We start from the raw sequence: 16,196 nt of genomic DNA, 5'->3' as shown, positions 1-16,196 counted from the left end.
CTACTGGAACATGTCAAAGCACGTATCTATCTAGTTTAGAAAGTGTTTTACTTCCCATATTACACTTCTATGCAGATAGGCTTCCAAATGCTTCAAATCTTAATGAAACCAGTTGGTTCTTTAAAAGTCCTTACTTACAGCAACATGTGGTTACGAGTCAGGTGTACTACAACAGATCGCACACAAGATGTGCCACTTCTCTACTGTCATAGTATTCATTTGAGGGGAAATCTCAGATTTCTAATATGTGCATACATATGTTTTATGAAAATAAGTGTGCTCAGAGAATGAAAGAGATTAAAAAGAGAAACAAGAAAGGACAGCAACAATATCTCAAAAAAGAAAGAGATGTATTTAAGCATCAGCCAAATGACACTATTTTTCATATAATTTATAGTGGAAGCTTGAAGACTAAAATACTCCACAAGCCATTAGTTTCTTGGTACTCTGTGACAGATTAGAGTATTTCTTAATCAACTGCTAAAGCACAGAAGAAGGCCAAAGCCTAGATTTGAGCAAAGCTGAGTAATACTGAAATCCAGGGATGTTCAGCAGGGATGCTATCAATAGATACATCACAGAACCACAGAAGTGCATCAGTTTCTTAAAACTCTCAAAAAGCACCTAGCATTTTGACAATTTCTTAGTCCAGAATTTGAAAAATCACATTAAGAAACAGAAGTTCTGATTTGTAATCAGGGAAGCAGATTAAAAAACCCCCAAATATTATGAGATTCAAATTACTTGCTGAAGGTTCTGGACCACCCCTTTGCCTGGATGTACTTTGAAAGCCTACACAGCCCACCCAGAAGTGGTCCTGCTCTACTGGTTAAATATTATGGGCTGCATGAGGTGTGTTGCAATGTATTAATTCTATAGCAAAAATGAAGAAAAGCAAAAGTAAATGTATTTAAATCGCATTCATACAATATATTTTCAACTTATTCACATGAGATTGACATTCACACAATTCATAGCGATAGTCAGCTACAGCTTCATTGCCCACCTGGACTGTATCAGTACTCTCAAAAGGACGGCCATCAGAAGTCAAGACAAACAGGATCAGGGCAAACCCAGGGTGGCTTCCCTTCGCTCTATCCATGTTTCTCATCTGTTTCCACAGTATAGAAAAGCATTGCCATTTTTAAGTCATTGCAGTTCGAGGAAGAAAAAAGGGGTTGTAAAATAAAAATAAAATGCCAATCATAGGAGTGGATCACCTATCTTGTCTCATTTTGTATTTCTGCTGATTGACAACCTGGTGCTCTTGTAGCATACAAAGGGAAAAAAAAATCAGGCGTTCATTTCAAACTGAGGTGTTTGACAGATGTAACAGCTTTCTGAAATGAAACTGATGAAATCTCAAATAGGAAAGTCCATCTCCTGTACAGGGGAGAGATTAAATTTCAACAGGCAAGGTTTACTGTCCTTAGGCAGATGCAGATTTCATTTATTTTTTTATTTATCTGGTAGTTGTTAAAAATATGGGAGATGACTAGGGCTTTTCTAATGGTGCATAGTCTACCTCCTGCTGCTCTGGATGCCACCAACTTCAGTGCAATACATATTTCAGGGTACTGTTGTCACAAACTGAAGGCAATTTCAAATTCTCTTACTGGTAACACTAGCACTTCACTGATATTTTGACATGCATTTTTGAAATGGCAAAAGTGAAACAATCTGACAAGTGACTGAAAATCTAGTGCTATAGACACATAGCTAAACCAGAGAGGCAAAAGAAGCATTTTTATACTATAATGCGAATGGCCAGATATGACCAAGGGTAGAGATCAAAAGTTTACAACTTCCCTTTTTCTCTACTCACATTCACAGAACAAGGCATCAAGGAACATGCAGCGCTGAGGAAAAACAGAAATACGCAGAACATCACCAAAACAAAATAGCCGGTGTTTCATTGCACCATCTTCCTAAAATAGACAGCTGTACGAATGGCCAGATAACAATTTAATAAAAAGTCAGTAAGAGTCCTTCTGTTGATTTGGGAGCCTTTTAATTTGAGCCATAATCTAAAGAAGACTTTCCCAAAGGCAGCTGTGCACATTATACATTTTTGTGCACATATACACTATTCAAATAATACCTTTCCTTAAAGAAATAAACACCCTTAAAACCTTTCTCTCGACTTCAGTGAGAAAACTGGACTGGATTATGCTCTTCACTGGTAAAGGGAAGAGTATGGATGACACTGGGTCATGCTCTTCACTGGATCAGACCCTTCACTGGTGTGGGATGCATCTCACCCAACTGTATCCATCAGGTTTGGCAACCAGTTTAAACCAAAATATTTTCTTTAGGGTGGAGTAAATCATGAACCCAGTGAAGCAGACTAGATTTGATGTACAATTAGAAGTTAGACAAGATGAATCCCAACATAATGTCCACAGAAGCAAAATCAGGTACTGTGTGCACAGGCGCTGCCAGCTAAGTATACTGTTGAAGATGATACAAATTATACTTTTTGTGAACATCATTTACAGAAATTAGGCTAGCTCCACAATCAGAAGTTGGGCACTTGAAGCAACCATAATGTTCAGATATATTCATTACACACTGCAAGGAGAAGGGCTGGCAAAACAACAGTATTACCAAAACCAGCCCCACTGAATGGAAAGCTACTAAAAATGGGTTAAATATCACTTCCCTTCAGGCTTATTCTACACAGGAAGGAGGTGTTCTCTCAAATAAAAATTCACGAGTCTGCACCCTGTTCTGGAGCTCCTGGACCCCTTCCTGTAAACCCAAACTTTTGTTAAAACTTTCTTCCAAAAAATACTGGTAGGAGAAGATAGAGACTCACATAAACCTCAGTGGTGAAAGTATTCCACCATGAAGTTCAGTAGCAAATCCTTAAGGAATCTGAGTGAACACTTCCTATAATAACCTGATATATAGATCATATATAGAAACATATATACCCTACAGACACCTTTACATCAAAACCACAATTGCCTCTAAAACCTTACGTGTTTTGAAGGAGCATAGATAATGAGACAGAAATTTGCACCTACCAGGTTTAGCCATTTAAGAGATATTACTGCTAGCTACCAATCAACAAGAGGCTATCAGAATGGTAAGTACCATTCACAACTGAAATGGTCTTCCTCTTACTTTTTTTGGTGTTTTAAAGGCTATATGACCATATAAGGCATAGGCTAAAGTAGCTCATTTGATTGAAAATATTGTACAAGCAGATATTTAGTAATTTTTAACAACTAAGAAAACCAATCACAGAATTTTCTTACTAATAACACAAGAAAGCCTAGGAGGTATTATGAATAACCTGCAAAATTACAAATAAAAGTTGTTGTATCTAACACTTGATTTGGCTGGAAGGAATGAGGAAGAATGGACAAATACCAGTTTAAGGCTACTAAGTGTTTTACAAATCAATATCAATAGCTATCCTCTTTCAGCTATAAGCCAGTGAGAATATCCAATTTAATTTTTTGGAGTGAGGAGTGGTTGCTATTTTAAAATGCTACCTAGGTCTTATTTCTGCAAACCTGGGGGAGGAAACGAAGGAAGAAAAATCTGACAGTTGATCCTCCACATTTTATCAAATTCAGCTCAAAATAAAATTATTTTTAATTCACTTGACTTCCAATTAATTTTACATATTTTTTAGATTTTGGAAATATTATCTCAACATCATCCTATTGCTTATACAAAGAAGTTAACATCAGGAAGAGCTGCAGATGGTGTAAATCATCAGTTTTACCCCAGTTTGGATTTAGCTTCAAATGTTAAGCTGTTACTCTAAGAAAGGGCTCCTTATATTACTCTTGTAGCAAGAAGTGTGCATATTCCAGAAGAACAAGTAATAATATTTGTGCACTAAAAACTCAGTGTGGCATTTCACAAAAGAAATGGCAAAACTACAACATCAGCTTGCAGGAAACTACAGACACTACACACCAATGAATCCTGACAAACGCCAAATTACTCAATTTTCCCTCTGTGCAACAGAAGATGCAGGACAACCCATGACAAGACTTTAAAACAAGTCTCCCCCACAACTCACTAGCTGGAAAAGAAACAACAACAAGAAACAAAGAATGGGTAACTTTTGAGACTGGTACAATTTAGACAACTCAGTATGACTACAAACCAGATTTTTAACCACCTTTCTCTGTATTATCACACATAATTCATGGTACTCACAAAAACTGAAAACTAAATTGAGAATGCAGGCCAAATCTTTCCAAGATTTGAAAGTCCAGATATTTTTAGTAAGATCAATATGAATTTAGTATTGAAATTATGGTGGCTCCAATGCTTCCTTGAATCCTTAGGTCCTAGGAATAATCTACACTGGTTTTGTATGGCTACAACAATGTTGCTATACAAAACAATTTCATTTATTTATTTATTTATTTATTTATTTATTTGAGGTCTTCATAATCGCATGACCAATGCCATAGTGCAGTAATACCAATTTAAGGTGCGTTCTGTCAGTAACGGCTATTTCTGTTTCCGCAGAGAGTTTATAGCTCACTAGAACACAATCCGTTACAACAAAATTATTGCAACTATACTAGAAGGAACTTTTTTGTATGATATTTTAATTATAAAGGAACAGTCAAGATGATACGCATTTTGCATCTAGACAAGCACTTAAATTCTCAGCTAGCTAAGATGCTAAAGCCCCTTATGTTGCAAATGTCTTGCTAAAAAGATACCAATGGAAACAAACAAAAGATTCCACCTTCCCCCCATACTTCAGTAAAATATGATAGCATCCATTCATTTCTTGTCTACAGCCTGGGAAATCTATTTCCAGTCAATGGAATGTTACCTCATGTAAACCAGAAATGAACTGCTTAAATGCCCACATCAGTCTATTGGGATAAATCATTTTACATACGTTCCACCACAGGGTGGAAAGTCAAAGCAGTAATAAAAGAAGAGGAAAGTAATAGATGATTTTGTGTATGTTTGTTTTTCCTTCAGCGAAGACATGGACGTTACAGAATGTGTATGAGATGGCTGTACTTGAGTAGCAACTGAGGAAACTTCTGACTACAGATTTTACAGACCACCATGATATTTTGTGGGAGAAGTGATACCAAAAATTCAGGTCTCACCTGCAATTCCTGTTAGATCTTTCAGAACGTGGTATGTACATTTTGTCAGTTATATTCTGCATGTTCGGTGCAATTAAATGCTACAGTAAAAAGACACAGCATCTCCTGAAATAAATGAAACTTGAACTCGGCTATTCTTGAACTGAATTTGCCTAGATGAGGATTGGTCCATTAAGTATTATGTATCTGCCTGCGTACAGATTATGTATAGATGAGCAGTTCTATTGCAAAAATAAGAATCCTACAACTGATGAAGCAATCTTACTTAGGACTTGAAACCTGCACTTCAGACAGGTAGACTGTGCCCGTAAAGAGTTGCTGAATGTAAATGGGTCACAGTTTTCATATCTTTAACATCTGTTGTTTATACCCAAGAAAGCACATCAGGGGCAAGAAAATTAATTCCCCAATTGCTGTCAACCGAGTTAGGGAACAGCAATAAACAGCTTACTGTAAGCCTCTAGCTACAATAAAATTGCTGTCAATAAAGTGTGGCTGATATGGTTTTGCTGTGCTAGAAGAATAGAATCTTTGGAAGTCAAAACCTGAAATGGAAACCAAAAAGATCCTCCCTTGTTCCTATATACAAAAGAACATTATCACAAAATTCCAATAGCATTAAACTCTCAAGATCCGGTTCTCACTCCCGTGTGTGGCACAAATTTATTAGCATTTGTGAAACTTTGGCTTTGCACATTCAGGACAGATGAGACCCCAGTGATTCTGATAAAAATCTTTTGCATGGGAAACGTTTAAAGAGAAATGAAGCTTGCTAAGCTTTTACTGTCTGTATCTGTATACACAAAATGTTCCCTACTCTAGTTTAGCATTTCTACTGTCACTATTGAAAATGGTATTATAGCTTAGGGTTATGTTCAGATTTCCATTATAACCCCCAGTTTTCACATGCTCTTAACTTTCTGAAAAATTCTTCTTTTCAGCTGAAATTTTCCATGCTTGGTCTCAGCTGAAAGATGAATTTCTTTAGACAGTTGAGCAAAATCTGTTAACCTATTTTTCAGTTATACAAGGATAGAAAAAATACACTGTACATTTTTACCATTTCTAATATTTAGTATAGATACAGATATATAAATATACAGAACTATAAAACAATTGAATTTTACATGCAGACGTTTTTCCAGGTGACTTGTCCTCACCCAAGACTAATATCCATGCTAACACATAAAAGAAATTAAGCATAAAAAAGAAACAATGGAATTGTATTTTTTTTATACTAAGCAGTAAAACAAGGCCACTAAAAATAATACCGTGCACAGAATTACGGAATGCTATGGTTACAGAATTTTAATATTTGCAGGTGACGTAGACTCTGCACTGCTGTTCCAATGCAGATTTCCATCAACTTACGCACCTTGAAATTGCCACTCTCAGCATAGCAAATTAAGAGTCATTAATGTTTTCAGCTTTTCTTTGCTCTTACATAAACCCTAAAGTTACAAATTTAAACACTCCAGAGTAAGATAACATCAATTACATTTGCCACAGAAAGCTTAAGTGATGTGCATTGATCAGCGGGAGCCTGGCTACTCATTCCTTGATCAGGCAAGAAGTCCATTGACTGAAAAAGGAGTAAAGCAAGCTCCATAGAGCTGATGCTATTGACTCTATGATTAAAAACATACCTTAGTATGGAATGCATTTAATGTGTCAGTCAAGCCCCAAATCCTTAATTTCTGCCATTAGAGCACAGAAATTAAAGGACAGTGTTAACATGTATTTAGCTTTCCTGAATCTACTAGAACTGTGCACACTTCCAAAATTTATAACTTATCATCTTAATTCAGAAAAGTGCTTAGAGTCTGCTTACAGCTGTCTTTCTTGAAGACAACATCTGAAGTCATTTGGACCTTAAGGATCTGCTTCAGTTCCACCACTTTAAATGAAAGTTAAGCACATGCCTAAATGCTATTTGATTAGGAATGAAGACTGAAGGTTTTGCTCATAACCCATACTGACACATATTTTTAAACCTGTGTTATTTGTCACTGCTGCACTTCAAATCTGATTAAATGAAGTTGTTATAATTTAAAATTGGGATAACCACAGTAAATTGGCCCTAATTTCTTTTACTATTTAACCTATTGTTAATGTAATGACACTGAGTGGGAGTTTTTTGTCTGTTTATTTGCTTTTTATTAAGAGGGCTTTCACACAGAAGAATACAACATGTCGTCTTCTACTGTATTTCTGTGTAGCTGTTTGGTGTAGTGACTTACTAATTTGAAGTGCATTTTAAAGTTCAATCAAATACTGAAAAGAACACTGATTGAGAAGCCTGCATAGATTTCAGTATTCTTTATGAGTCATAACACTGATTTTGGAAGCTTAGCTATATAAGCTGGTGGTGTGCAACATCCTTCTCGTACTCCTAATTATGTGAATTAGCATTTAGAACAATCCCAAGTTCAAGTATTCAAAAATGCTCTTTTCAGAACATCCACCAGGTTTACTGCAAGATAGGCACTTGAAGAAGGCTTTGGTTTTTATACTGGGTACTTCTGAAACATCAGCCTGTGCAATTCAAAGTGACATATGAAGACTTAACCACAGAATTTCCACTAAATTTATTGACGATTGCACAGAAATTACCCAGCAAAAAAATACTAAGAAATTTGTATTTAACAATCTATTTTTGAATTCTAAAAACTTTCTGACTTAGGAGCCAGTTCTAACAGATTTCTAGGGCCAAGCTCCCATTATCATTAACGGGATTTTGCTTGAATGAAGTCCAAGTGTGGACTTAGGTCTCAGCTCTCTATTAATATTAATGTATCTGCAAGATACATCGCATGTGTATTTACCTTGGACTGAAAGAAACTGTAAGTAAAAATGGAGGATGCTAGTATTTCTTAGATATATATTAATCCTATATTTCTTCTTTCCCTATCTTAACATCCTCCACAATTCCCACACCCTTTGCAAACCACGTAAAGAAAACTTGCCGAATATATAGGTAACTCAATACAACTTCCAACATTAGATACAGAGAAATTAATTATGTTAAACCTCAAGAAAACAGTACAGTGGCACAGAACTAAGTATCTCTTCCTAAAGGAATTGTAAAAAAAGTTTTTCAGATACTGTGGCATTAGCATACACTACTGTTCAGTAAGATTTTTAAGTCTGAATACTTTGCTTAAAAGCCATACTCTATCACAAATCTAAAAAAAGACCCATGAAAGGTGTATTTAACTCCTGTGCCAATGAATATTAGCTAAAATGCATCCTTATTTCAGGAATTACAGACAGAATAGTCGGAAGGCTGCTAATGATTACTGCCATCGCTGGCTATACTCCCCCAGCCAAAAGTGACAAGGGGGCATAAAAAGGTTACGTCCTGTAACAGTCTTCATTGGGGGAAAAAAAAAAAAAAAAGACTATCTCCTTCCCCACAGAACAGAAATACACAAGCTTAGTTTAGACAACTGTCTACCTAAGAAAGAGTTATATTTTCAGTTACATACAATATTTCAGCCTTTGCAGGGAGCGATACAAGTCATACGGTACGAGTATCTGCTGACTTCAGAAAGGATTCAGTAAGACTTCAGTGGAATTTGAATCAGGTCCATATACAGGTATAATGACTGATATTATTATTAAACTAAAACCAGTGTATTTAATATAATGAACACAGGTGACTGAAAATACTGCCAGTAGTTTTTTGGGGGGTTGGGTTTTTTTCCCCTCATATTCAATTTCACTGTGCAGAGCTTATACATTCTGTCAGGTAAATCATTTTTGGGGTCTCAACTGGCTCTAGATGCTGTGGAGGATTAAGTCTGAGTTTCCTATCAGAGTCTGGAAAACTAATTTAAGCTAAATTAACATCTCAGAACAGAAAAGGGATGTGTGGGTTGTGGGTGTTACATGTGGTAACTAAAACTGGGGAGAAAACTTCAGCTGAGTAACCACAGATTACGCAGAGCTCTCCTATAAATTTGTTGGTTTTTTTTTTAAATTGGTTCTTTTTTTAACTTATGCTGACAGTACGTGTACGGTGCTGTGTAACAGCCTTGACGACGGCTCTGGGAGCATACCCTTCTTTAAAGTCATTAGATAGGTTAAGGTTTTGTGAGAATCTTCTGCGATGTTTTTCAGTGTCTCGTTGTAAGGACGAGTTGTTTTAGAGCAGTTACTTTAGCAGAACTGCCTCACAAGTGCTTGTTTTATTCTTGGCATCTTGTTAGCGTGACACCTTACAGACACCCAAAGTCAAGACACAGTTCTGGGAACGTCACATTCATCTCAGATAAGGCTAATGCAACAGCAAGAGGATGACTTTATCCTAAACTTGGCTACTGTCAAAATCTTTTTGCAAAGACAAGCCTAAATGTGTCTCACTTGATTCTCTAGGATTCACATCCCTAATAAATTCAGACAAACCACCATCACTTGGAGAGCACGGCGCCAGCAGGAACGCGAACTCGACCCTCAACGCCTACGACGTCGGTGCGGCGAAAGCGAAGCGCCAAGGAAGCTGCCTCGCAACGCGCGGAAACTTAACTACTGACCACTCCAGTGCAACTATCATTAAATAAAAGGTTCTTTGGCTGTAATATCAGCTTGATCCTGCCCCCCCCCCCCCTTCCCCAGCTACCGCAGGGCTGGCGCCGGGCCAGCGTAAGCGACGCGGTACCTTGGTGCCATCTACAGGCCGGCCCGCCCCGCTCCGCCCGTGGCGAGAGGCAGGCCCCCCTAAAATAAATTAAGACAGCGCCGCATTTAAATCTTTATTAGCAAGGAATTATTAGACCTAAGAAAAACTAATGCTGGATTTGGTTGAAATATGAGTTTCTCAGCCTCCTAATCCCTCCTCATATGGTGTATTTCACAGTTTAAAATGAGTTATGACAGATCACTTATGCATTACTAAGATGAGAAAATATTTACAATGGGCTGACTTCTTTTTCCTGCATAATTCAGATGTATTCAGAGAATGCATTCCTTTCAAAAGTATGCTTTGGCCATTTTTTAACATACGCAACAAACTGTCTCTGTGATACCAACTTTCATCTATTACAACAAAATCGTTTTGAACGCAAAACTGAGGAAGACTTCCGTATGGCTTAGTTATATCCTACCAACAAACCACGTGCTTCACAGATGAAGTAGCTTGGAAATTTGGCTGTCTTTCTTAGGGTAAAAAATTAACCCCTTCAGGAACACTAACTTAGCAAGGTTCTAAATCAGCTTGAACTGTAAAAGAAACTCAAGCCAACTCACTTTGCAATTTGAAACTGAATGTACATATCCCTTCAATCTTGAAACAGTCAAGTTTTCTGACTGAAATTTAGCATATAAGGAAACAGTTTTTCTTCTTCAATAACTTTTACATTTGGACACTCAAATACTGGGGAGAAAAAAAAAAGTCTTTTGGTGGTTTTTTTCAGTTTTGTTTATGCACATATATGTGCAGATGCACAGATGCATAACAGTCCTTTAACAATCAGTACTCTTCAAAGCCCAAAGTATCAGAGGCATTTTACAAATGCATGGTTAAGCCCCAGGTAAATGATAGAGGGGTCAAGTTTTGGGTTTTGTTTGTTTTTGCTTTGTTTTGTTTTTTTTTGTTCCCCCCGTAATGTAACTAAATTAAATTAGACTGAAACAAAAAAAACCCCACAACATAGTGGCACTTTTAATACTGGTTGATCGGGCACTTGTATGCAGTACTTATAGACCAGTAAAAGTGCTCGTTTACCTGTCTGGTGTGTAAGGGGCCCTTTGTCTTGAAGCCTCCTTGGGAACTGCACTCTGAGGCACTGAAGTGATCTGAACTAGTGGAAGAGCGTTTGGAAAGGGTGTCACAACCACCAACAAAGGTGTTGTCCAACGGGAGTTCCTGAATCACATGGTGCTTTTTCACTGAAACTGGAGTGTCAGGTTTGAGATGAAAAGCAGACTGTGGAGAGGCAGATTTGTAATGCTTGGCAAGGTCAGGACTGTTAGGCTTAAAGGTTGTTGGTGGTGCTGTGCCCCAATCAAATCTTCCTATACTTTGCTCCTCCAGCTCTGCTGGAAGGCTTATTGTCCCGTTGATAGGTTCATGAACTGCATCATCAGGTTTGGACTCCTCAATGGTCACAAAGTTCAAAAGAGAGCTCTTCGGAGATTTCCTTTTCTTCCTTTTCTTTTTCTTGTTTTGCTTGTTCTCCTGATTGGGAGACATCCACTCAGCACCTTGCTTGCTCCTCTGGGCGGCTTTGAATCTGGATGCGTGTCGACAGCGAACGAGAACCGTGACAAATATCACCACTATGACAACCATGGCACCCGCCACAATAGCGATCATGATCGTGAGATAGTCCTCGTTTTGGTAGGGCTGGCTACTGTCCCCTATGTTCCGGTCCAAAGGCGTTTCCATAGTCCTGCGTATCAAGTCATAAATATAAGAGGCATTTCCAGCAGTATCATTTACATACAAAAATACAAGCACGAGAGTATGCAGGGATTTGGGATAACCCAAATCACTTATGTTGACAACTAAGCGATGCAGCCCTACATCATTAGGAGTTGGTTTTTCTTCCAGAGTGATATTACCTGTCACTGGATCAATCCGAAACAAACCCTTGTTATTTCCGCTTACAATTGTGTACTTAAGCTCGGCATTCATGCCAGTGTCTATATCCACAGCAAAGACTTCGGCTACCACCGATCCTGGAATTGCTGAGAGTGGCACTAGCTTAAAAGAAGTATTAGAAGGTGGGTAGATGACAACGGGGCTGTTATCATTAACATCCATGACGTTTATGGTTACTTTCGCTGTAGAAGAGCGAGGAGGTTGCCCTCCATCCACTGCCTTAACATCAAAGGTGTACGAGCTCTGCTGTTCTCGATCAAAAGAAACATTGGACTTTATAACTCCAGAGTACGGATCCAGCACAAAGTTTTCATTGTCATTCAGGATGGAAAGGGTCACTGCTTTATTTTCCCCGGCATCCGCATCGGTCACCGTGATCACCCCCACTGTGCTATACTTTGGTAAGTTCTCCGATACGAAAAACTGGAAGTGATTATGAGTAAATTTGGGACTGTTGTCATTTTCGTCCAACACAGTAACAATTACAGCTGCTTGACTCTGCAAAGGAGGGGTGCCATTGTCTCGGGCTGTAACAGTGAAAATGAAACGTTCCTGCTCCTCTCTGTCAAAAACTCTGGAGGCTGTCAAAACTCCTGTCTTTCGATCCAGATCGAAAAAGGAGGCATTAGGGCCGAGCTGATAAACAATGTCTGCATTTTTCCCACTGTCTTCATCTGTGGCACTAATAGTTGTTAAGTATAGACCACGCCGGTTGTTTTCAGAAACTGACAGCTCAATTACAGGCTGGCTGAAAATCGGAGGGTTGTCATTTTCATCCTCCAGTTTAACTCTTACCAGGGCAGTCTGGTTCAAACTGGGCTTGCCAGAATCAGAAGCAACAATTTTAAAGCTGAATTCTTTGGTGCCCTCATAGTCCAACAGGGAAGAGGTCTCTAACAAATACTGGTTGTCGTAAACGGCCTTCAAGTGGAAGGGGACCTCTCTCTCAATGAAACAGATCACTTTGCCGTTCACATCAGTGTCCTTATCTGAAACCGTAATTAGCGCAATCTTTGTATTGATGGGATCTTTCTCAGATAAGTACACTGTGCCATTGATGGGACTTATTATGTACCTGAGGTCTATGTTAGGAGGGTTATCGTTTACATCAGTGACATTGATGGTAACGGTTGCCCGGGCCGGTGTAGAGCTACCATCACTAGCCAGCACCGTCACTTTGTGAATAGCAGTCTCTTCTCGATCTAAGGACCTCTGAACTGTAATCAGCCCTGTGGTGTTGTTTAAAGCAAAAAATCTTTTGGTTGCAGGGGCGACCTGGGCACCAAAAATGTATCTGATTTCTGCATTGCTTCCTATATCTGCATCTGTAGCATGAAGCTGAATTACAGAAGTGCCTACAGGGGCATTCTCTGGTATATGAACCTCTACTTGACTCTCTTTAAACACTGGCCTGTTATCATTGACATCACTTACTGTGACCTGCAGGATGGCTGTGCTGGATTTCTGGGGGGTACCTCCATCCTCCACCTTGATTTTCATCACGTAGGTGTCCTTTTGCTCTCTGTCCAAGTTCTGCTGCACGATCAGCTGAGGCCATTTCTCTCCTTCGGGAGTTTCTACAATATCCAGTCCAAAGACACTCTGCCCATTTAACAGCTCGTAGTGCTGCACACCGTTGAAACCTGTGTCAGGATCTGTTGCTGATGGGATTGGAAAGCGACTGTTGATCAGAGTGTTTTCTGGGATGGAGATATTGATGACAGGGGATGGAAACATGGGTGCATTGTCATTAGTATCCTTTACAATGATTTTTATTTTGATCAGCCTAAAAAAGTCATTGGGGAGAATCACCACTTCGAGTTCAAAGAAACACTCGTTTTCTTCTGCATAGGAAGCTCCAGCACAGAGTTTTTCTCTGTCTATTCTGTTAGATGTCGTAAAGATTTCCCCGGTGTTACTGGACACTTTGACCAGAGGGGCATCCCCTGCTTTAGACACCAGTCTGTAGACAAGGCTGGCACTGGTCCCCGTGGCAGCGTTGATGTGAGAAATGTTCAGGTCCTTTGGTATGTTCCCTATGGGTACGTTTTCAGGCAGCTCCTCTCTAATAGTGTAAATAAGTTCTTGAGCTACAGCAGAATCCAGCCTTAAACAGGCAATCAAAGCGGCCAACAGGTAAAAATCCCTCAGGTCCATGATAATGTTTTTATTCTCTTTTCCCGGATTTTAGGACTTAAAGGTTTCCAGAGAGGAATGATGCGCGATTTGCAAGAGGAGGCATGCATGGACTGCAGGATGCATTACATCTCATTTCTTATTTGGAGACAGCACTGTCAACACAACCACACAGAACAGCATTATTGGCTTTTTAGGCATGACAAATCCACAATCGCCAACTACTACCTGTTTTTGCAATGCACGCTTGCAGCAGTACGTTTTCCCACTGCTCCCTTTTACAAGCAATCCCTCCGGACAAATGCACCAATATCCCGTCGGCTGCATTTGCACAGAGCGAGAATGGAAATAACTACTTGCAGGATTAAGGGTAGCTACCGTTTTCAACACGTACTTTCTGAATAATTTCGTGGTACACCGTGTAATCCGTAACGTGCATTACCCCGCTACCCTCCTCCACCCAGTCATTCGGTGCAAGTAAAAAATCTTCCCGCACTACTTCTGGATTCTAAGTGCTATGTCAGCTGCCAAATGCAATTTGTTGTTTGCTTCCACACGTATTTTTTTTAGCTCTTGCAAAACAGCTTTTTCTCTGCTCCTTGTGCCTCGCATCCCCCTCTACAGCTTTGGTACTGGGAAATAACCACCCGGACATGCTGCTGCTGCAGCAGTCGTCACTGGCTACTTCACATCCCTGTTAACTGAGGAGACAATAACAGGACTTACAGTTTCTTACACTCTCAGCTCAATGTTGCCTGTCCAGATGTTGGATACTTCTCCTTCTGCTTAATAACCTTAAACTTTCTTTCTTTGTTTTTAAACACAGTCTAAACCAGGAGGCTGGAAATTCCAAATGCAACTTAGGAGCAGCCCGCATGTTTACAGATTGGGGGGGAGGGGGGGGGGGAATCTATTTTCTGATGACGAGAGGAGGAAAAAGGTGCAGCCTTTCCCCATTGACACTGATCTCCCTTCAGGATGTTATTAGCAGCTGCCACACATAAATACTGCAGACTAATAATGCAGGTGACAAAAAAAAAAAAAAAAAAAAAAAAGGCAAGCTACAGACAGACTTCTGTTTGCATGCTCTGCTAACGGCGAATTATCCGGGTGCAAGGCTGCCGGCACCTCCAGTTTGGCGGAACCGGGCAGCCCCTGAACACTATAATCTTATCTGCATTAAGCTGCACGATAGCTGATGCCCGTGATTACTTCCAGCAGAGTGATGCAGGTAGGGATGCAGAGACAGCGAGTAGGTGAGCCTTTGCCACCAACATCAACTGAATCCGAAACACTGATTCTTTCCCTAGAGAAATACACTGCGCGTTGGCTTTTTTTTTTTTTCCCCTCTAAATGAAATGCATCACAGTGTATGGGTAACTTTGCACTTACGTTGGTTGTCTACCTTTGACGATCTGCTGCAGCTAAGCAATGATCTGTTCCAGCAGATACAGCACAATGCATCTGGTAAACCACCAGTTTTGGAGAAATCAGCAGCAGCCAAACGCGTCCTCCTTGAGATATGTGTTGCTTCGGGGTGGCAAATTAGCAACTCCAGGGAACAAATTCACAGTTCTGTCGTTAGTCATCCTCTCCACGTTTCATTTCTATTAAGCGGCGATCCTTCGGGCGTTTAACGTGCACGCAACAACCCAAACAAACAGCGAGCAAAAATCCGGTGCACTTCTTTAGACCGGGGGTATTTTCCACTCTGCACTGCACACGATCTCCATCCCTCCCTCGGCAGAGCAGAGTCAGCTACACGAAGTCTGCAACTTCTTACTGCAAATGACAAGAGTTGGTCTGGCGGTGCTTCTCTCTCCCTCTTTACCTCTGGGGTGATAGTTGCCCACCAAAAAAAAAAAAAAAAAAAAAATTAAAATAAAAAAATCCTAATAGGTTATTGCTTTAGTGACGGGAGGAAGCGACGGCGCTCGCTCTCCCTCCCTCCCTCCCTCCCTCCTCCCTCCCTCCCTCCCAGCCTCTCTCCCTCGCACACGCTCTCCCCTTCTCTCTCTCTCTCTGAACTGAAATTCTTGATATAACTCTCAATAAGCCCAGAGGGAGGGTGTGAGCGGCGCGAAGCCCCCCCTCCCGCCGCACCGCATTGGCCCGCGCAGGCGGGGGCGGGGGATGGCGGAGCTCGGCCCCGCCATTGGCCGCCGGGCACGTCGCTCCCCTGCCCTCCCGCTCCGCCCCGCCCGGCCCGCGGGGGCGGGCGCCCGGCTCCGCGCCGCGCGGAAGAGGGCTCGGCGGGAGGCGCGCGGCCGCTCCGCGCGGCGGCGGGGCGGGGGGGGGGGGGGGGGGGTATCGGCCGCGGGCGCGGAGGCAGGCGCGGTGCGGGGGGGGGG

At 40.6% G+C, this 16,196-nt stretch overlaps 1 protein-coding gene across 1 annotated transcript in view; it reads right to left on the bottom strand.

Moving 5' to 3' along the window:
* PCDH9 (protocadherin 9) overlaps positions 1-13,866 on the bottom strand; it is a 685,647-nt gene extending 671,781 nt beyond the window's left edge. The window contains exon 1 of the mRNA XM_075046096.1: positions 10,831-13,866. Within this exon, the coding sequence (XP_074902197.1) occupies positions 10,831-13,866 (3,036 nt within the window). The remainder of the gene's footprint in view (positions 1-10,830) is intronic.
* Between the last annotated feature and the right edge of the window lie 2,330 nt (positions 13,867-16,196).

The sequence above is a fragment of the Buteo buteo genome, chromosome 14 (genome assembly GCF_964188355.1).
Source record: "Buteo buteo chromosome 14, bButBut1.hap1.1, whole genome shotgun sequence".
Classification (NCBI taxonomy): Eukaryota; Metazoa; Chordata; class Aves; order Accipitriformes; family Accipitridae; genus Buteo; species Buteo buteo.
This window is presented reverse-complemented; position numbering and strand designations above follow the sequence as displayed.